General features: G+C 43.1%; 6 protein-coding genes and 1 pseudogene across 8 annotated transcripts; 1 reads left to right on the forward strand and 6 right to left on the reverse strand.

The window, feature by feature from the left end:
• Positions 1 to 231: 231 nt before the first annotated feature.
• LOC115764617 (ER membrane protein complex subunit 1) lies at positions 232 to 4,126 on the reverse strand. The gene is made up of 12 exons (XM_030707777.1): positions 3,928 to 4,126; positions 3,230 to 3,872; positions 3,029 to 3,175; positions 2,657 to 2,969; positions 1,926 to 2,260; positions 1,670 to 1,864; positions 1,536 to 1,613; positions 1,282 to 1,483; positions 1,061 to 1,213; positions 827 to 997; positions 529 to 762; positions 232 to 473 (listed from the first exon to the last, which is right to left on the reverse strand). Exons 1-12 carry the CDS (start codon positions 4,032 to 4,034, stop codon positions 313 to 315), a joined length of 2,739 nt encoding a protein of 912 aa, XP_030563637.1. The 5' UTR covers positions 4,035 to 4,126; the 3' UTR covers positions 232 to 312.
• Positions 4,127 to 4,172: 46 nt separating this feature from the next.
• On the reverse strand, positions 4,173 to 7,254 carry LOC115764619 (amidophosphoribosyltransferase). Of its 2 annotated transcripts, none has more exons than XM_030707780.1 (3): positions 7,185 to 7,254; positions 4,313 to 7,119; positions 4,173 to 4,251 (listed from the first exon to the last, which is right to left on the reverse strand). In XM_030707780.1, exon 2 carries the CDS (start codon positions 7,110 to 7,112, stop codon positions 5,499 to 5,501), a length of 1,614 nt encoding a protein of 537 aa, XP_030563640.1. In that variant the 5' UTR covers positions 7,113 to 7,119; positions 7,185 to 7,254; the 3' UTR covers positions 4,173 to 4,251; positions 4,313 to 5,498. The 2 variants fall into 2 exon arrangements, with proteins under 2 accessions (XP_030563640.1, XP_030563641.1); XM_030707781.1 differs by having other exon boundaries at positions 4,313 to 7,116; positions 7,185 to 7,223.
• A 728-nt stretch (positions 7,255 to 7,982) lies between these two features.
• On the forward strand, positions 7,983 to 8,924 carry LOC115764775 (RRP15-like protein). The gene has a single exon (XM_030708014.1). The coding sequence runs from the start codon at positions 8,069 to 8,071 to the stop codon at positions 8,882 to 8,884; it is 816 nt and encodes a 271-aa protein (XP_030563874.1). The 5' UTR covers positions 7,983 to 8,068; the 3' UTR covers positions 8,885 to 8,924.
• Positions 8,910 to 9,669, reverse strand: LOC115764776 (annotated as a pseudogene).
• Positions 9,670 to 10,003: 334 nt separating this feature from the next.
• On the reverse strand, positions 10,004 to 11,005 carry LOC115764653 (40S ribosomal protein S5). The gene is made up of 3 exons (XM_030707835.1): positions 10,927 to 11,005; positions 10,292 to 10,862; positions 10,004 to 10,232 (listed from the first exon to the last, which is right to left on the reverse strand). The coding sequence occupies exons 2-3, from the start codon at positions 10,847 to 10,849 to the stop codon at positions 10,065 to 10,067; spliced, it is 726 nt and encodes a 241-aa protein (XP_030563695.1). The 5' UTR covers positions 10,850 to 10,862; positions 10,927 to 11,005; the 3' UTR covers positions 10,004 to 10,064.
• Positions 11,006 to 12,251: 1,246 nt separating this feature from the next.
• LOC115764718 (V-type proton ATPase 21 kDa proteolipid subunit-like) lies at positions 12,252 to 13,189 on the reverse strand. The gene is made up of 3 exons (XM_030707917.1): positions 13,092 to 13,189; positions 12,348 to 13,032; positions 12,252 to 12,296 (listed from the first exon to the last, which is right to left on the reverse strand). Exon 2 carries the CDS (start codon positions 13,009 to 13,011, stop codon positions 12,373 to 12,375), a length of 639 nt encoding a protein of 212 aa, XP_030563777.1. The 5' UTR covers positions 13,012 to 13,032; positions 13,092 to 13,189; the 3' UTR covers positions 12,252 to 12,296; positions 12,348 to 12,372.
• A 1,693-nt stretch (positions 13,190 to 14,882) lies between these two features.
• Positions 14,883 to 17,619, reverse strand: LOC115764681 (polycystin-2-like). 2 transcript variants are annotated; one of them, XM_030707869.1, is made up of 8 exons: positions 17,490 to 17,619; positions 17,046 to 17,418; positions 16,764 to 16,985; positions 16,023 to 16,251; positions 15,731 to 15,961; positions 15,420 to 15,662; positions 15,096 to 15,355; positions 14,883 to 15,001 (listed from the first exon to the last, which is right to left on the reverse strand). In XM_030707869.1, the coding sequence occupies exons 1-8, from the start codon at positions 17,602 to 17,604 to the stop codon at positions 14,920 to 14,922; spliced, it is 1,755 nt and encodes a 584-aa protein (XP_030563729.1). In that variant the 5' UTR covers positions 17,605 to 17,619; the 3' UTR covers positions 14,883 to 14,919. The 2 variants fall into 2 exon arrangements, with proteins under 2 accessions (XP_030563729.1, XP_030563728.1); XM_030707868.1 differs by having other exon boundaries at positions 14,883 to 15,033.
• Between the last annotated feature and the right edge of the window lie 1,629 nt (positions 17,620 to 19,248).

Genomic DNA, 19,248 nt, shown 5'->3' on the forward strand with positions numbered 1-19,248 from the left:
TTTATTGACTAATTTGAAAAACACACAATGCTGATATTTTGAAGTATGAAAAGTAAACACAAAACGAAACGAAAAAATGCAATGAAAACTTCTTCAACAGATAATTACTTGATTTTACGCTATATATATATTTATATTTATAAATAATTGCCTAAGCTTAGAGAAAAGAATTGTTATCAATTGCATTATTAGGTAAAATGCAGCTACTTCAATTCATTCTCTTCGGTCTACTCCACTTTTCTTCATGTTATTATTTTTGGTCGTAGTACAATTTACATAAAGCAATTACATATTTATATAATAATTCCACTTCTATTTCCACGCCTGTTTGAGCAGCTTACGCGACGCTAAATGCCTAACAATCAAAGAGCCCGAAGTGAGCACGACTAGCACTATGGAAATTAATATATAGTCAAAATCCTCCTTCAGCAAATCGAACGTTTTTGATGGCGAAACGCGCGTAACGAACAAGTCTGCAATAAAAACTTAATTAGTATCGATTGATGCATTTAATAGTACGTAATTTACCTAAGCCCGTAGCCACAACTAGACAGGTACTCTCCAGACCGCTGGGTGCCGTATAAATATTACGTAAACGTGCAACCGTCTGATTGTAATTTATATAATTTTCAGTTGGCAAAGGCAACTCAGGTATATAGGGAATGGCGCCCTCTTCGCGACCCTGCGTAGTGGATGATATTGGACGACGTGGATCCAACAAGTGCCAGGGCATTTCAACAATGCCGCCGCTCGCCGTACCAACTAGTTAAATAAAGTTTTAATTAATCAAAACTGCTGGCCAGGATTATAATATACGTTGTCTTACTTAGGACATGCTTGTTGGTAATGCCGCGTTCGGTGATGGTCTCGCGCATTGCCTCCACAATTGTTGGTATGATGTAGGATTGACGCTCCACGAGCGGCATGGACGGTGCCTGCAAGGAGCTCCAGACGCTATTGTTGGCCTGCGCATTGCCCTCATACAGTTCAATCGTGGCTGTTTTAAGTACAGGACTGCCTTTGAGGAAATTACCATTGAATGGGATTGCATTTAACTTACTGATCTCAGTTCGTCGCACTTTATCGTTGAAATAGGAATAGGCTAGCCAATTCTCCGAGTGTACAATGTGCAGAGGTGGACGAACCTTACGGTGCGTCATCGAGAAGATGACGGAGCCAGACACAACATCAATTAAGTACAAATTGAGCACCGCTAAATAAAATTAAAACAAAAATTATATTTTAGAATTGCACAAGAAGTTTTCACCTGGGTTGACCTACATTTGTGGGCGGCATCTGGAGCCTGTGTAACGAAGGCAACTAAGTTGGGATTTATATATTTGTAGAGCACCGAGCGATCGCCTAGCACACGGCCCTGCGAGTGCACGTGCTCAATTGGATTTTTGCTAGCAACTCGAATGATTTGTTGTTCTGAGTTGTGACCGCCCAGACGCACATTCCAAATGGGCAAGCATGACAGTTCCTGCAAAAGCAACAGTTGATTTAGAGCTTCAATCTTTATATCATTTACTTACACCGCCCGCATATTTCACAAAATAGCCCTCGAGCTCAGCGGTCTTCACATTTGCTGTGTACAGATATATGCCATGTGCCTGCAATAAAAATGCGGGTTAAAATTTAACCAATTCGATGACATGGTTCAATTTACCAAAGGCGTCGCATGCTTAGGCTCCACATGTACTTGGTTGGTGCCATCCAATATAAGTATGCCCTTAACAAAGTCTTCTTCCGTTTCGGGAAGAAGCGCTAACTGCTTAATTTGGTAATCCAGTTGGAGCAGTCCACCTTCGGCAGCGCGTCCTGTGATCGGGTTGAATCGAAATAATACACCGTTGCTATTAACCTGTCGGGAAGATCGTTATATGAGCTTTTCATAATGCTAAAAAACTCTATTTTAGGCATACCGCAGACTTGGCAACAATTGCGCAAAGCGGCTGCAATGGAAAGTGTTTGGAGCTTCGCTGCACAATCAGACGCATCTGTTCGGCATTCTCAAAACCCGCTACATTGGGCAGATACAGCTTCCAATGATGTTTGCCGGCAATGTTGTCCACGCCAAAGATTTTGCCCGTGCGCGTCAGCAGCACCAGCATCTTGTGAAGTCCAAAAGAATCGCGCACAAGTCCGGCCCGTTGTGTGTCCGTTGGTGGTGGGCCCAATCCGATGACATGCAAGAACAGGCTCTTCATTTGCAGTGCTTGCGTGGTAATACGCCGCATAAAGGCGCTGGCAATGTCACCTAAAGAGACGAGTTAACGATCTTTTAGAAAAGCACAGTCTAATTGTCCTTAAAAAAAATGTAGTTTTTTTTGAATGTATACCTAATTGTGCATAAACATAAATGCGTGTTACTAATGTTTATGCTATTAGAATTATTAATTATTTAACAGTTACCCTTACCTAACTATTACGTACATTTAAATAAGAAACTGTGGCTGCGTTCTTTATACCCAAATATTTCAATTATACCACGAATATATTTTATCAACAATTGTGCCATAGTCGGCTTTAAATAAGTTAAACAACTTACTATTTAAACTGTGTGCATCCACTTTTGTAAGCATTAATAAAATATATGAATGAATATGAATTTTGCTTAATTTGATAAATATGTAGTTTTGTAGTAGAGCCTTACCTGCTTTGCCCTTCATTTCGTTCTCAAGCGTGCCCTCAGTATCAGCTAAAGGTAAATCAATGAACTGCGTATCAATAACGTTCGCCAAAGATTCCTCGCGTGCCCAACGGACACGTCCTTGCTGCACGGCAACAATGGACTCAGCGCTGGTGGCAAAAATAAAGAGACAATTTTTTCCGTCGCCATTGCGCTTCGCCTTGCAGTCAAAGGATCGTAGACTGGGCGCTCCAAAGTCTTCCGCAAACGCTACGCTCTGCTGCAGCTCAGGCACGGGCGTGCAGTTGTCCACATAAACAGCATTAATTTTGAGCACCTAAAAGAAATCCGATTTAGTAAAGGCATCTTTTAGGCTGTTCAACTTTAGACACTTACGCCGTCTACCAAATCGGCATAGGCCAGAACTTTGCGTAAATTAAAGCTGCCGACAAGATAGCTGGCGCTTGTCAGTTCGGAGCAGACGGCCTGATCCTTGCTAACACTTATGAGTTTTTTATCGACAATCAGCAAGCCGTTTAAGCCCTGCAAGAACGTGGTCAGCAAGATAATCAATTATTGCATTTTATTATAACTTACCGGTAGAGATTGAATTTTGCCGCTGGGTTCGGCTCCTAAAGGCGTGGCAATGACCTGCGTGCTCTTGGCCACCAAATCCAGGCTTATGAGCTGCTTGCCATCCAGGCAAACATAGAAGGTGCCGCTTAGCAAACAGCTCTGCGGCTTAATCCAAGCGGCCATTATCTTGCTGGTGCTGCCCGTTGTGTGTCCCGAGGTTGCAAAGTATGCGGTTACCTCGATATGGCTGCGCCAAACGGGAACGACATGATAGAGCACAGAATTGCTATAGAACCAGACCGCATCCTGTGCCCTTTCCGTATGCAATGGCATTATGGACCATTCCCATTCGATTGTGCCAATATTGGTGTTCCAGCCGCGCACCAGAGCCGGCGCGTGGCCCTGCACAGTTAGCATATCAAAGCCAAGATGTGAGCCCATCGGAGCAGCCGCCGTGTCGCTGCTATCGTCGGCAAAGCCGCTTACTTGCAGCAGCTTGATGTCGCCACGCGGCTTTTGCTCTAGCACCTGTCGCCAGATAATCTCACCGGTCTTTGGACATAATGAGGCAACCACTTGCTCGTGCGTGCTCAAGAGTACGCGCGGTTGAAAATGGTTGAGGTCGACGTGAACTTGTTTAAGAGCGCCCAAATGAACGCTTCGCCTGTTTACAGATAGAAGGTTAGTAAATGGTCAAAGTCGATGTCTGTGACACTTGCCAGTCGAATTTCTTAATCTGGTCCTCGTACAGGCCAGAGCAGGTGCTCAGCAGCAGCAGCAGCGAGAGGCAGATAAGCGTACCGGCTGAAGACTGTCGACAAGCCATTTTGATGCGGTTCGCTTTGAAACCTGCTTTAAACTATATTAGGCACGAATAACGCAGTGGCCGACACGTTTTTAAGTTATAAATTAATGAAAACGTCAGTAATTTGTGTTTTCCGTCATAGTAAAGGGGGATGAGATGACAATTTTTGCAGGGCTGTAACTGTCTAATCCTATCGTCATCGATAATTCCAGCAGACGTTGCTCAGCACTGCTGTGACCTATCGATAAGAAATCGGCCGATATTTAAATATGCCAACGGCTACAATCGGATTTACAAACCACTTTCACAGTCTGGTTTAGGCTCGAGTATTTTTCTTTTAATGAATATTCCTATTAACGAACATAGTTTTTTATAGTATTGTTTTTAATAGTAATAAAAAAAAAAAACTTTTTCCGAATCAGACTTGGGCTTGGGCTTGGAATAGTCGTGGAAGACAGTTGAATCAGTTATGTTTACCTCGAACTTATTTTCGAAAGATCTTTGTTAATAATAATTTAAGAAGTGTGCCACACCTTAAGGAGATCCACAACTCCTTGATGGAATCTTTATTCCATCTGTATTTCGGAAAATTCATCCCAACTGTGTGGAAAACGGGTTTCAATAGTTTTATGGACAAAAGTATATTTTTCTGCTTCAAGCTTCACAACACGCGACTAAAATGGGCTAATTCGATTTAAGCTGAACTAATTTTAAATTTAGCTATGCCAAGTTCTAGATAGTACGGACAAATTTGTCTTGGCTGGAAAATGGGTAGAAAATTGTCTAAAATCGGAACTGGGAAATACCATAAAATAAATAAATAAATACACCTTAATTAAGCTGGTCGTATTCATTTTTAACAAAACTGAAGCACTTGTCAACAAATTTATTATAATTATCAAATTATTATTATAATCGTTATTTTTCCAAGGCATCGCAAATGTTGGACTTCAAGAGATTATATATATTGAAAATCGAATTGCTTGATAACAAAATATTTTGATTTCAAATTTCGCGACTGGTTTTTATTTACATTTTTGTTTTAGATCTGTGCTAATCTAGAAATGAAGCGATGCATGCAAATTGCCGAGCACCTTGGGACTGTGTCATTGAGCTGTTACCAAAGATGCTTGGGCTAAATGTCTTTCTTTTTTTTTTATTGGCATTCATATAAACAATAAATTGCAACAAAATGTATAATAGTTGGCCATTCGTTGGCAATATTGATGGCTATTTCTTTTGTACAAAATTTGGTCAATTTGTAGGCGAAGAGAGAGGGGGAGAGAGGGCTTTTCACTAAATCTAATATGTATGCATAAAGTGTATAATTTGAGCTTAAGTATAACTGGAAAATAATTCAAAATGGAAATGGATGCAAGCTCCATATGGGTGGGGCATTAAATGCAAAAAGCTGCAGCTCTACATTATTTGTGACAGGCTTTATACTGTAATGTTATATTTATTCGAGCTATGCGAGTCAATTGTCTACCAGCTTAGCTCGTCCGGCAGTCCGCCAGGATATTCGCCCGTCAGACAGGCGGTGCAATGACCCGTCGCCTTGCCAGATGCCACATGCTTGCGCTGCACCGTCTGGACCAGACCGGCGACACTCAGATAGGCCAGACTGTCGGCGCCCACATGACGGGCCAGTTGCTTGGCGTTCAGCTTGTTGGCGATCAGCTCCTCGCGCGTGGGTATATTGATGCCCATGTAGCAGGGATACTGCAGCGGGGGGCTGGCAATGCGTATGTGCACCTCGCGGGCACCAGCGTCGCGCAACAGCTTGATTATCGGCCCGATTGTGTTGCCGCGCACAATCGAATCGTCGATGAGCACCAGCCGCTTGCCGGCCACGTTCTCGGACAGCGCGCCGAACTTCTTGGCCACGCCCAGCTGGCGCAGGCGTGTCGAGGGCTGTATGAAGGTGCGTCCCACATAACGATTTCGGCACAGAACCTCGGCGAACTCCAGATTGGATTCGCGCGCATAGCCATGCGCTGCGGCAGTGCCCGACTCTGGCACTGAGCTGACAATGTCTGCTTCAACGGGTGCCTCGCGCCACAGCTGGCGACCGCACTCCAGACGCACCGAGTACACCATCTGGCTCTCGAAGATGCTGTCGCCGCGTGCAAAGTACACATACTCAAAGATGCAGAAGGCCATGCGCTTAAAGTCCGGACGCTCCACAATGTCAACGGTGCGATAGCCGTTGCGTGTCAGCTCGACAATCTCGCCCGGCTCCACTTCGCGCACATAGCGCGCACCAATGGACAAGAAGCCGCAGCTCTCACTGGACACCACCCAGCCATCAGCAGGTGTCTCCGTGCTGTGGCCCGCATGGCCCGAGTTGATGGGCACGATTTTGCCAATGCACAGCGGTCGGTTGCCGTACGTATCGCGCACCGCATAGATCTTGTCCGTCAGCATGATGACCAGCGAGTAGGACAATGGCGCCAGCATCATGAAATGCCGGATGCGTGCCGGCCAGTTGGGTCCGTCGTGCTCGGAGACGCCCTCCGGTGCGCAGCAAAGCGACTGAGCTATCAGCTCGCTGTCGCTGTGCGTGGACAGGCCGACGCCGCGGCCCAGCACCTCGCGACGCAGAGATTCATTGTTGACCAGCTCGCCGTTGTGGGCCAGCGCCATGGCGCCATGCGCCGTGTGCACCACAAACGGCTGGCAATTGACCACCTCCGAGGCACCGGCCGTGGAGTAGCGTGTATGGCCAATGCCCAGATTGCCACGCAGCTTCTTCATCGAATCGTCGTTGAACAGGGTGCTGATCATGCCCATGCCCTTGTGCACATTGAAGTTCTTGGAGCACTTGCCCTCGCTGGTCGCAATGCCCGCCGACTCCTGCCCACGGTGTTGCAATGCCACCAGACCCAAGCAGATCACGTGAGCAATATCAATCTGGGTTGGCCAGTCGCCGCAGGCAATCGCACCAAAAACGCCGCACTCATGCGTCAAACCGGTTAGCTCCTTACTTTCAGCAATGGTCAGCGGCGTGGGCAACTCGGCCTCCACCTGTTGATCGCGGCTCTCAATGCGCACATGTTGCTGCTGCTGCTGCGAATTGTTGCTGCTGCTGCTTGACATGTTGCTGCTGTGTGAAGAGGGGGGGGTTATTGTTAACCAGCTCGGTTAATGGAAGGCTTTGATCTGATTTACCTGTTGATTTATGCAACGGTTTTATATACACAAATCTTCGCTTCACACACGCAGGCAACTTACCGCGATCATTGGCAAAAGCTAGAGATCGATGATAGTATCGATAGCAGTTCAATATAAACTATCGATAGTTCTTAGTTCTCCATATGACTTGCATATCGGCAATAACGGAAAATAGTGCATTTATTCATTTAAATTATTTGTTTAAATTTAACTGAAATTTTGCATATTTGAATGTCTGCAACAACGGGAGCAGCTTTAAATTTTCGCGCCGCGAATAATCTTAACGATTTTTAATGAGCTGTGCGAACCTGTTCTTCATTATTAGACCTGTGTAAATATTTAAAAACACCCGAGTGCTTATTATCAGCATATTTATTAATACTGAATAACTCTACTCACATTCCCGATACTTTGAGGGGACATCAAGAAAATACTTAAAAGTTTGTTCATCTATTTAATATATACAAATATTATGAGTTGCTAACTTCCCGCCAAATGCTTTATAAAATTGTTCAACACTGACTGCAATCAGAGGATCGATTTACGTGCGAACTGGCAGCTCGATAGACCTTTTGAATGAACTGCAGGAAATTCCTTGTCACTTAATTATTTTCTCTAAAACTTAACGATAAATTTTATTTATTTTGAATGCTTAAGGTGATGCTGAGCATTATTCATGCTGAGCAATACATGATGTATGATTCCGGTTCCGGAACCGACTCCCAAAATTTTGCGCTGTTACCGATGCTAACTTGACGCACGTGCACTGTTCAACACTGTTACTTGCAAAACAGCTGAGAACAGAAATAGTTGTTTTCGTTTGCACGTGTTGAAATCGAAAGCATTCGCATTGTAGCATAAACATTTGATTTTAAATTACAATGATGACGCTGTCGTCTGTCCAGAAGGCTCCTCCAGCCGCAGATTCGTCCTCGGATAGTGGAGAAGAATGCGAGGTGAGCGCGTGCAACAGCGAAGGAAATCCCGCCTGGGCAAGAACTATTGCCAAATTGTTGAAACAAAATCCGCCGGAGAACCAAAAGAGAACGGTGCTCTCTCGGGCTAAGAAGTTGAAGCCCAACAATGCTCGGGTCGACAAAGCTAAGAAAACGTATGACTTTGAAATCGATGGAACCGAAGTCGAAGTGCCCAAAAAGGGCAAGGACATCAAGAAGGAGAAGCCGTCCGAACTCGATGCTCACCTGACGAGTCAACAGCGCAAAAATGTGCCGCTGCAGCTGCGGGTCAAACCAAATGCACAGGATCTGGAGCGAGAGCGCAACCTGCGCAAAGTGGCAACAAGCGGCACGGTGCAGTTCTATAATGCGGTGCGCATCCAACAGAAGGAGCTGCAACAGCAGCTGCAGGATGCCGGCCCGCTGGACAGTCGCAAGGATGCGGTGCTCAACAACATTGACAAAGGCAAATTCCTGGACGTATTGATGAGCGGCAAGCGTGCCAGGTCCGCGGCCATAGACAATAGGGTCAAGAAAGAGGAGCTGGAGTCGGGCTCGGATGATGAGGACTCAACAGATGATGAAATGCCAAAAGACGCGGGCAACAAAAAGAAGTCCGAATGGAATGTGCTGCGCGAGGACTTTATGACCAACAAGAAAATCAAGCACTGGGATGAAGAAGAAGAGGAACAAGATGATGAGAAGGCGGAAAGTGACGCCGCGGATAGCGAAGAAGATTAGCATATAAAGGTTTCTGTGCTAATTCTAGTTTTTAATAAAATTAGTTAACACATAAATTGTTCATTTGATCATTTCGGCATTGGACGTCATGTAAATGCCAACAATTAGGCCAAATAGTCCAATTGCGGAACCAAAGATTTCAACAATCAGTATCTTGACAAACAATGCCGAATTGGCGGCATCCGAGAGAGCTGCTCCCGAGCCCACAATCCCAACGCAAATGCCACAGCTGAGATTGACCAAACCGACAGCGAGTCCGGCGCCAAATGTTGCAAATCCCGTGAACATATTTTTGGTCATACTCTTTCGGTTGTTGATCACATGATGCATCACATACGTCTGCAGATTGCCCGAGAACACAATGGAGCTGATCAGACCGTAAATGGCCACCGCTTCGCAGAATATAACCGAGATGAGATTCTTGGTACGAATACGGGGCGAGCGCACGCCTCCTCCGACCACGCTGGTGCCGGTTATATATATGCCCATGGCAGCGCCGACCACGGATAGCGAGACGCAGAGTCCAATGCCGAGGCCAGCCCACATGTGCGGATTGGTTGTGTGCAGGAACCAGCTTAGACCAGCCCGTTCGCCAAAGCCGGTCATAAGGTTTCCAAAGATGAAGCCAATGCAGACGAAAATAAATATGCCGAAGAATATAATAAAAATGGTGCGTAAGCGCATTTTTGCTAATTCACGTTTTACACGAATGCCGACTGCGAATTGAAAGTGAGTTAATCTCAATGAATTAATGTTTCGTCGTGCTTATTGCTCAACTGTCAGAATTGTATTCAAAATTATTCGTTAACTTTGGCCGACCGTGTGACGTCAGAAATTCATTGCGGTGCTGCCAACTCGCTAAGCGCCGTCGCGTTCAACTTAACGACTCTTTCAAATATACAATGTTTTTTATATTAAAACATAATGTCAATGTATCAATGTTTTTTCGTGCTTATTTTTCAACTGTCCGAATTGTATTTAAAAGTAATTCGTTAGCTTTGGGCGGCCGTTTTTACGTTTTGGCCGAGCGTGTGACGTCAGAAATTCATTGCGGTGCTGCCAACTCGCTAAGCGCCGTTGCGTTCAACTTAACGGCCCATTCGAGTATACAGACAATGTTTTTTGTTTATTTTAAAATTAGGTTTTTTTCATTATGTTTTAAATAATATTAAATTAAAATTTAACGATTCGACTTGGCCACACGTTCAAGCTCATCCTTCTTCTTGATAGCATACGAATTGGATGAGCCCTTAGCGGCGTTAATCATCTCATCGGCCAGACACTCGGCTATAGTCTTAATGTTGCGAAAAGCGGCCTCACGAGCTCCAGTGCAAATCAGCCAAATAGCCTGCGGCATTAGATAGATTAGTTAGCAATTGAATTGCTGTGTTATGCTGAAGCACTTGCCTGATTGACACGACGCAATGGCGAAACGTCCACGGCCTGGCGACGCACAGTTCCAGCGCGACCAATGCGTGTGGAGTCCTCGCGCGGTCCGGCATTGACAATCGCATTAACCGTTACCTGCAGGGGATTCTCGGAGGTCAGCAAATGGATTATTTCGAATGCATGCTTCACGATGCGACAGGCAAGCAGTTTCTTGCCATTGCTGCGACCCTTCATCATCAGGCCACAGGTCAAGCGCTCCACAATGGGGCACTGGGCCTTGCGAAAACGTTTGGCCGCATAACGTCCGGCCGAGTGCGGCAGATAGCGTGCAAATTTCTCCTTGACAGCGATATAGTCTTGCAATGATATGTCACTGATGGTAATGTCATCGCAGCTCCAGCGACCAAAGATCTTTATTTCGGGCCACTCGTTAACCGGCACCGGTTCGTTAAATTCATTCGGATCGTTTTCCTCCCAAACGGCATCTTCTGCTTGATGCTGGTTTTGGTCCTGCAGCTGTTGCGCCTCTGAATTCACATAGCCGGCCTCGTATGGACATTCGCCGTAGTCGGACATATTGATATACTTGCTGCGTTCAAAGTGCACACATTATATACCTGTTCATATGTTTGACAACAGTTTAGAAAACTTGCCTCGTTTCCAGGAGTATATGGGAAAAGTGCGACCGCTTCCGTTGAAAGGAAAATACAAAAGAGATTGATTAAATTGCCAGTGTGGCTGTGTTCTACAGATGAAATATTACCAAGCTCCTCTGAAATCTCTGGCAGCTTTGTTAATAGCTGCTGAATTATATATGTATATACATATATATACGACAGGTAAACCTGTAGCCGTTATTTTTTTCAAATTCCATTTCAAAAAACTTAAAATGCATAAATGAAATATTGTATAAATAACTTTACGATTGCATGCAATCGACGAACAACGAAATTATTTGCACGGGGGTTGTTTATTTTGGCGAAGTTAAAGTCTTATGACAAATGGGCAAAGGGAAATCAAGAAATCAAGTTAAATATGTTTCCAACAGGACTGAAAACCGAAAATAAGACTGGCTAGTTCGATTCACGGCTGTTCCACTAATCCAGGTTCTGTTCAATTTCAATTGAATTTCAAATTTACCGTTATACTGAATGTATTTTTCAACACACGTTTCCCGCTAAATTTGAATTCAAATTTGGTTTTCGACCAAATATAGCTAAATAAATGTGGATTTGGGCTAGGCCTTGCTCAAATGTTTTGTTTTTTGACCGAATCGTTCTGGTTGGAGTTTTGACTTGGTTATTTTTATCAGATTAATGCTTTTGGTGTTGGGCAAATGTATACAGCCAGGATATTTACAGGATATTTCTTGGAGCTCACAAAACGCAGCGATTAAAGTTGGATTAGTCGACTTTGGGGTATTATTTAACAAAACATGTATGTATTTAATATGGAATAAATTCTATTATAATAATAATAATAATATTGTGTGTGCAGTTCTATAACTTCTGGTTTAACAGTAGCATAAAATACACAGTTTTATATTTATTATTTGTAGTTGTAGTTAATATAATACATTTGTTTTGTTTTAAGAAATACAAGTGCCGAAATTGAACAAATAATATAAACAGCTATACACTATATACTTAGATCATAAACGCACACACATTTGTCTTTTGCACACATGCAAATCATATTGTTTGACTATATTAAAAACAAATTAACGTAATTTTTACACGGCGCACATTCAACGTTTTGATGCTGAAAATAAACGAAAAACGCGCGCAGCGTAAAAATTTACGAAATTGAACTTTTCAACTTAATGTAACTAAAGTCCCATGTTGTCGTGTTCGTAGCGTTGGGGAGGATTATCTTCTGAAACTGTAACTGCGTACAACGAGTTGTAATTTCCAAAAAAAAAGAAGGAACACAGTTGTTGTTGTGTTTTAGTTGTCGGAATGGCTTGGTGACTGATAAATGTTGTTGTTGTTGTTGTGGGTTGATGGAGCGCGTGACACAATAGCTGCAAAAGTTTTTGTTGAGCGGAATTTCGTTGAAATAAGTTAATGCTTACACTGCGAGCGTGCTGTTGCGTCCACTTAATCCTTATCGCCCATTTTGGCCTTGGATGTCATATAGATGCCCACAATCAGACCAAAGAGTCCAATGGCCGAGCCGAAAATCTCCACAATCAGTATCTTAACAAATAGCGCAGCATTCGCTGCATCCGAAAGCGCAGCGCCGGAGCCCACAATGCCGACCGCAATGCCGCAGAACAAGTTGACCAGACCAACGGCAAGACCTGCACCGAAAATCAAATAGCCCGAGAACCAATTCTGGTTCATGACGCTCTCGCTGGCTAGCGCCGATTCCATTTTGAACTGCTCCAGCTGGCCGGAGAGCACAATGGCCGTGATCAGGCCGTAGATGGCGACGGCCTCGCAGAAGATGACCGATATCAGATTCTTGGTCTTAATGCGTGGCGCCTTGACGCCGCCGCCCACAATGCTGGTGCCCGTGGTGTGTATGCCAAGGGCGGCGCCGACGACGGACAGGGAGACGGATAGTCCGATGCCTAGGCAGGCCCACATGTACGGGCTTGAGGAGGCCAGGAACCAGCCAACGCTGACGCGTTCGCCCTTGCCAGTCATAACAAAGTAGAGGATAAGTATGGTGGCAGCGGCGAGGAAGAGCCATAGAAATGTTTGCGTTACGACTGTGCGTATTTGTGGCGCCATCTTGCACGTTTTTTTGTCTGTCTATTGTTAAAGAACAGTGCATAAATTGTGATTTTGCAATTAATTCAAGTGGTATTTACCTAATTGCAGGCGTAATTGTATTTTTCTCGGCCGACAGGTGACTGCTTCGTGCGAAAAAAAGAATCCACAATCACATGACGTACATTTTCTCTATCATATGGTATCGAGTAAATCACGCTAATCGATACATATTCGATATAAGGTCAAGTGTCAAAAAGCAAATAAATTTAATCGCTGATGTACTCTAGGCAAAGCTGATTGCTATACAACTCTGCGAGCTGGTGCAATTGCCCAAGTTGATCACAGATGGCGCCAGTGTGCTGCGCGCGTTGATTCAAATCAAGTAAAAAAAAAAAAAGAATAACAAGAATTATATATTTATGAGAAACTGTGCACTGCACATTCATGATTATGCTCTATTAAAGTTGAGCGCAAATTACATTTATTTTTGTATATTTCCCTTTTATTATCTCTGTCTGCGGCTCAATGATTCGCCGCCGCCTGCCAGGTGGGCGGCCATAAAAACGAACAAGTTATTATGTCAATGCTTTTATTTTGTATTTTGCATTGTACGCATGAAAGACTTCCGGCCAGCAAATCCAAAAGAGGCCCGCGACATTTACAGCTCATTGAATTGACCAGGTTGCCGGCTCAGCGGGAGAGCACGTTTAACAGCGACCACGTGATGGCGACATAATCTAAAGTCGCATCATCATTAAATATTTACACAACATTATAATTTTTGTTCTTCTTGAGGCGCGTGCCCGGCAAACACAAAGGCTCTCAAATATTGTTGTTGTCGTGTGACGACAACCACAACATTCAATTAAACGTAATGTGTTGGTTGTTGTCCCTCCAAATAGGCGGCCTACTTTATACCTCTCTCTCTCTCTTTCTCTTGATAATAAATGTAAACTTTCTCACTTGAAAAATCCACCACAGCATAAATAGTCAAAATAAAGGTAGAAATAGAGAGGGTGAGAGGGAGGGGAATGGGGGTAGCGTAGAAGACACGAGGAAATGTGCTGCTGTGGGGTTGGTTTGGGTGGTCATCGCCGTGTGTCTCAAGTCAAATATCACAAGAAAAATCCATTAACCTGCGTTTTTTCCTCTTGACTTATTTTCGGTGTGCGCTTTATCTCTGGGCCCGACACGCTTCTTGTTTATCCGCATACATCTAGGCAAATGGCACTAACCCCAAAATGGTGGAAAGGCGGCAACGTGGCGATTTCAAATACAGTCGAAATGCTTAAAATTTAAATTAAAAAGAAAGGTTGAACGTGGCGTAAAGGGACTTTAGATCTAAAACTACGTTTATAAGGACAAACAGCGTATAAGACAAAATTGTCTCGACACGTCTTTCTTATGCGAATGCTCGATCGCGACTGAGCTCGCGTTCGTTTTATGCTGACAGAGTAACGGAGAGCTGACATGCAGTTTATGCATGTGTGAGTGAGACAAGAAGTAATTTGACTTGTCGAGCTCTTCTTGCAAGAATAAGAGCGCTTACAGACTAGCGGAGAGGTGACAGAAAGTTTATGCATGTGTGAGTGAGACAAGTAGTAATTGGACTAGCCGAGCTCATATGCGAGAATTAGAGTGCGAGAGGAATAGAAGAATTGAGCGAACTTGAGATAAACGGGAAATTGTTGAGCTTTGCCATTTGCCTTGACTATGGGTGCGCATGTATGTGTGTCTGTACATACACACACAACAACAGTTATGCATGTCTGTATATACATAAGATACATTATCTACTTTTACAGTTAAGCCAGAACACCCTGTTTCACTTTGTGAACAGGGTTTCTTGTTCAATTATGTTGTTTTGTCGTTAAATTTAATATGAAAAATGATTTAGATTTGACACAAATGCGCATTTTCCTTTATTTATATTTGTCGCTGAGTTTGGCAGAGTTTATTTTCTGGTCTTTCGAAATCGCCTCGATTGTCTCCACGATCCTTTCTAGCACTACCTCGATTTGTAAAGATCGTTCGGTTAGGCTGTTTCCAATTTTCAAAATTTTGAATACGTTTTTTCATGAATTTTCGTATCAAGCACTTACCGGGCCAAATCCTCGCGCAGAGACATTATTGTTTCAATTTTGGGCGGAGCATGTTGATTCCTGGGACGTGAATCTTTCCCGATTTCCTCCTCTGTAAGTAGAGGCACGGAGATCGGTATTCTGTTCGTTTTGCGTTGCCGCCAAAAGTAAAAATATTGCCTTAAGCCCTGGCCGAGCATTTCCAAAACTTCCCGATCGTTCACAATCAGTTTGGTCTTCACATCTGAATAGGCCGACAGATAAATGGCCAAAAATAGATTCTGCAAGAATCGCATGTACATTTTGCTACCTTTTTTTTTCTTTTTCTTTGCTTAAATTACTTACCACGGCAATGATGTAAATGCTGAAGATAACGGCCAGAAAAAAGATCGGACCTAGCACGGGCTGAATTTCATACATTGGCCAAAAATCAATGTCGGACATTTGAATTCGCATCAGGAACAAGATGGACTCATAATTGGAGCAAAAGTCTTTCAGATCGTCGCCAAACAACATGGTGCCCAGCTGGGCAAAGGCGAAGACTGTGATCACATAGATGAATAGAAAGCCGAGAATGTTTTTACGGGACTGTACAAAAGGACATAGATTAGAGATGAATAAGCCGGATAAGCCGGATAAGCCGGATAATCTACTACCACTCTCAGGGTGGCCAGAAGCCTTTTCTGCGACCGGTGAAAGGATAGGAATCTGATCAGCTTGATCCAAGCCGTGACCTCCAGGATTGCCATCGCATTGATATATGTCTCCCAGCCAACTATTAAGCTATCCATATTGATGTAGCTGCTTTTATCTTTTTCATAGGCGCTTTTGATCCTTTCAATCTCGATGTAGTGCCAGATATTATACGCCAGCACATAGTATGACACCTAAATATTTACAATGGAAGGACAATCTTGAAGGACAATAAAGGAGTCAATCAATACGCACGAGCAAGAAAAGCAGGTCCGGATAATTGCTCACACGCTTAAAATAAGCTTTTGGGCTGAGCCAAAAAATTTCGTACACTTCCTGATACGTATAATAAATAATTATTGAATAGAATATAACGCCGGCAATTATTCTAAACGCGTCCATAAACAGAAAGCATTCCAGGAATATGCACTGAATGAACGCAGTTGGGATCACAAGGCCCGTTGGCATTACTTCGAATATTAATCTGAAAGATGAATAAATAAAAAATAAAAATAAAATAAAATAAAAGTAGCAAATGCTCTGAACCCAATCCAAAATCGTCCATTATACTGGATCCGAGCTCAAGTACAAGCCTATTCTTTTTGTCTACTTCACAAGCCTCTCTCTCTCTTTTTGTCCTATATCTCTCTTATACAGACATTCAAGTACAACCGGAACGAGAGCCCTTTTTCTGCCTACTTCACTAGTATATATGCATCTCTTTCATACAGACATGTACAGTATACTGGATCTGTGATCAAGTACAAGCGGAACGAGAGCCTATTTTGCTGCCTACTTCGCAAGCCTCTCTCTCTCTCTCTCTCTCTTATATCTCTCTTATACAAATAGTACAGTATATTGTCTTATACAGACAGTCAAGTACAACTGGAACGAGACCCTTTTTTCTGCCTACTTTACTAGCATTTCTCTCTCTCTTTCTCTCTTTTTCTCTCTCTTATATACATGTCTTATACAGATCGATCGATTGGAACTTACTTAAGAGTCTGAAACATTCGGTTGGCACCATAAAAGACGTTGAGCTCTATAACAAAGAGTCGTGTTGCTTGATCAATCCATCTGCTGTAATAGAGGGGCATCAGCCAGTTCTCCATGGAAGTTTCGTTAATATTCAGGTTAATTGAAAAGCCGCCACCTTGGTAGACGCAATGCGCTGTCTGAATTTTTTTGGCATCCGCTTTGTAATTAATGTTAACATGTCTGGGAAAGGGATCAGGTTTAGAAAGGGAACTAAACTTTCATGTGGTGGCTACCCCTTACCCTTTATGGGTGCCTTTGAATTCCAATTTGGATGAGTAGTCCGGGTAGCAGGGCCTCTTGTCCAGCCCATCCACTGTCAATTTGTTCAAGCATTCCTTTAGAGGTTGGACGCGTATCTGTCGGATTCTCGGCACGCCCACAATCAAGCCCTCGCCAAATATGTATTCTTCTAGCTCCCTATTCAACTGTTTCGCATAAATACTGGGCATAAAGTGCTCCAAGAGATATAACCAGATACCCTCTATGGTTAACACATCCTTGAAATTGGGCGCAAAATAATGCTGCTTCCTTATGTACGGCACCGTATCGATAAAAGTTCTCTCCGTTTGTATGTTGCTGTAATAGATGTACTTGGAACGCATCGATTCTGCGGCTGCGGCGAAAAATAATTGAGCTTAAAAAAGATGACTCCATTGACTCCATCCAGGCGAAGGATCTACTCACCGCAGTAGCTGCAGGCGAGCAGTATCAGGAGTATAAAAAATTCAGTTATAACTTTGCGAATTATTTGTTCGCTGATGAAGTCGAAGCACACCTTCTTCGTAGTTCGCTCGGACATTTTCTCGAACAGATCTTTTATTAAGTGAAGTCGAAATTTGACAGATATTTCGATTTGAAAGTACTTGATGAGAAGCACACTACAGTTTTATACCCTGAACCCATTAAAAATGGGTATAAGGGTATATTGTATTTGTGCGAAAGCCAAATGTATGTAACAGGCAGAAGGAAGCATCTCCGACCCCATAAAGTATATATATTCTTGATCAGCATAAATAGTCGAGTCGATCCAGCCCTGTCCGTCCGTATGTATGAACGCAAGAATCTCAGAACCTATAAGAGCTAGAGAAATTTTAGACGTAGATGCTCCTAGCTCCCGCGCAGATCGAGTTTGTTTCCGACAATCGATAACTTGCTCCGTTTCCAAGCAATCGATAAAAATCGATATCGATATCCTGTTTTTTGGGCAATTTTGGTAAATAATAAGAACTAGAGTCACCAAACTTGACATATAGCTTCTAAAATAGAATATATATATGCATTTGATGTTGGAAGAAGAGGGTTCAGGGTATCCCCTAGTGGGAAGCTCCCGACTATAACCTCTTACTTGTTTATGACTAAAGTAGATGCTTATAGAAAATATAGAATTAAACAAATTAAACATTTATAAATGAACGCTTAAGAGTTATGTATATTAGAGCATCGTATATTTATCAAGGCGGTGAATTAATAAGTTTGTCAAATATATTCAATCTGTAAAATAATGATGAAACAAGTATGTTGGGAGTGCCTGGCTATGAGATACCCTTCACCTAAACCTAAGCATTGGAATATAGAATATTATGTAGATAGGGTAAACAGATACTTATGGCAAAACCCAGTCACGTTGGGTGAACTGTTTTGCACCTCATAGCTTGGTCAAGAAATACCCTAAGAAATACCCCAAGAAATACCCGAGGGTATATTGAAAACAAAAAACAGGGGTGTTGAAGGTCAAGCTAATTTCTGAACTTTCACGTAAACTAAATTAGTTAAAATAGCAGAATAGACCTAAAACCCAATCGCAACTCCAATTTCAATATTGCATGCATTGAATGGATGAGTTCACATGAAAACAGGATCACACATTTCCCTTAACAACTTGTGTATTTCAGAGCCGATCTTGATGAAATTTCTTGTAGCAAATCTTATTGTGTCGATTGTTGTTATGTGGATGGGAAGAGGGATTCGGTATTCAAAAACATTAAATGTACTTGATCTGAATGTAATATACAAGATTAAACCTATCAAACTTGGTGACTTTTGAACTGATTTTTATCGATTGTTTGGCAAAAGGGCAAGTCATCCAGGTCTTGCAGCACACTTGTACTCGGGTACCTGTGTACCTTAAGGACATACGTTCAAGGCTCGCAAGCTCTTAAGGCTTCTGGGGTCAACATGCGACAGACGGAGAGACGGACAGATGGACAGACAGACTGACTAAGAATATATAAATTTAATGGCTTCGAAGATGCCTTCTTCTGCCTGTCGTACACAAAGTCATAATACCCTATTTCTTCCCTGTTCTATGTAAATGCATATGGATGCGTGGGCGCATCAGTGGGCGTGGCATGTCGTGAGGCGAATGGCATGCGGGTGTTTATCTTAAGAGAGCTGGCGTATCTTGTTCTTAGGCGATTTATTAAAGTGAAGCGGCCAAGTTGAA

Source organism: Drosophila novamexicana, unplaced genomic scaffold (assembly GCF_003285875.2).
Source record: "Drosophila novamexicana strain 15010-1031.04,08,12 unplaced genomic scaffold, DnovRS2.1 tig00000870-arrow-arrow-pilon, whole genome shotgun sequence".
Classification (NCBI taxonomy): Eukaryota; Metazoa; Arthropoda; class Insecta; order Diptera; family Drosophilidae; genus Drosophila; species Drosophila novamexicana.

Bases quoted from the DNA above. Each gene is read 5' to 3' on its own strand.
- LOC115764617 (XM_030707777.1), bottom strand. From the start codon at position 4,034: ATGGCTTGTCGACAGTCTTCAGCCGGTACGCTTATCTGCCTCTCGCTG. The intron at 2,970-3,028 runs GTAAGTGTCTAA...GATTTCTTTTAG, and splicing joins ATGCCGATTTGGTAGACGGC to GTGCTCAAAATTAATGCTGT. The intron at 1,614-1,669 runs GTAAATTGAACC...TTTTTATTGCAG, and splicing joins CTAAGCATGCGACGCCTTTG to GCACATGGCATATATCTGTA.
- LOC115764619 (XM_030707780.1), bottom strand. From the start codon at position 7,112: ATGTCAAGCAGCAGCAGCAACAATTCGCAGCAGCAGCAGCAACATGTG.
- LOC115764775 (XM_030708014.1), top strand. From the start codon at position 8,069: ATGATGACGCTGTCGTCTGTCCAGAAGGCTCCTCCAGCCGCAGATTCG.
- LOC115764653 (XM_030707835.1), bottom strand. From the start codon at position 10,849: ATGTCCGACTACGGCGAATGTCCATACGAGGCCGGCTATGTGAATTCA. The intron at 10,233-10,291 runs GCAAGTGCTTCA...CTAATGCCGCAG, and splicing joins CATTGCGTCGTGTCAATCAG to GCTATTTGGCTGATTTGCAC.
- LOC115764718 (XM_030707917.1), bottom strand. From the start codon at position 13,011: ATGGCGCCACAAATACGCACAGTCGTAACGCAAACATTTCTATGGCTC.
- LOC115764681 (XM_030707868.1), bottom strand. From the start codon at position 17,604: ATGTCCGAGCGAACTACGAAGAAGGTGTGCTTCGACTTCATCAGCGAA. The intron at 16,252-16,763 runs GTAAGTTCCAAT...TTCATCTTTCAG, and splicing joins CGAATGTTTCAGACTCTTAA to ATTAATATTCGAAGTAATGC. The intron at 15,663-15,730 runs GTAGTAGATTAT...CCTTTTGTACAG, and splicing joins TTCTGGCCACCCTGAGAGTG to TCCCGTAAAAACATTCTCGG.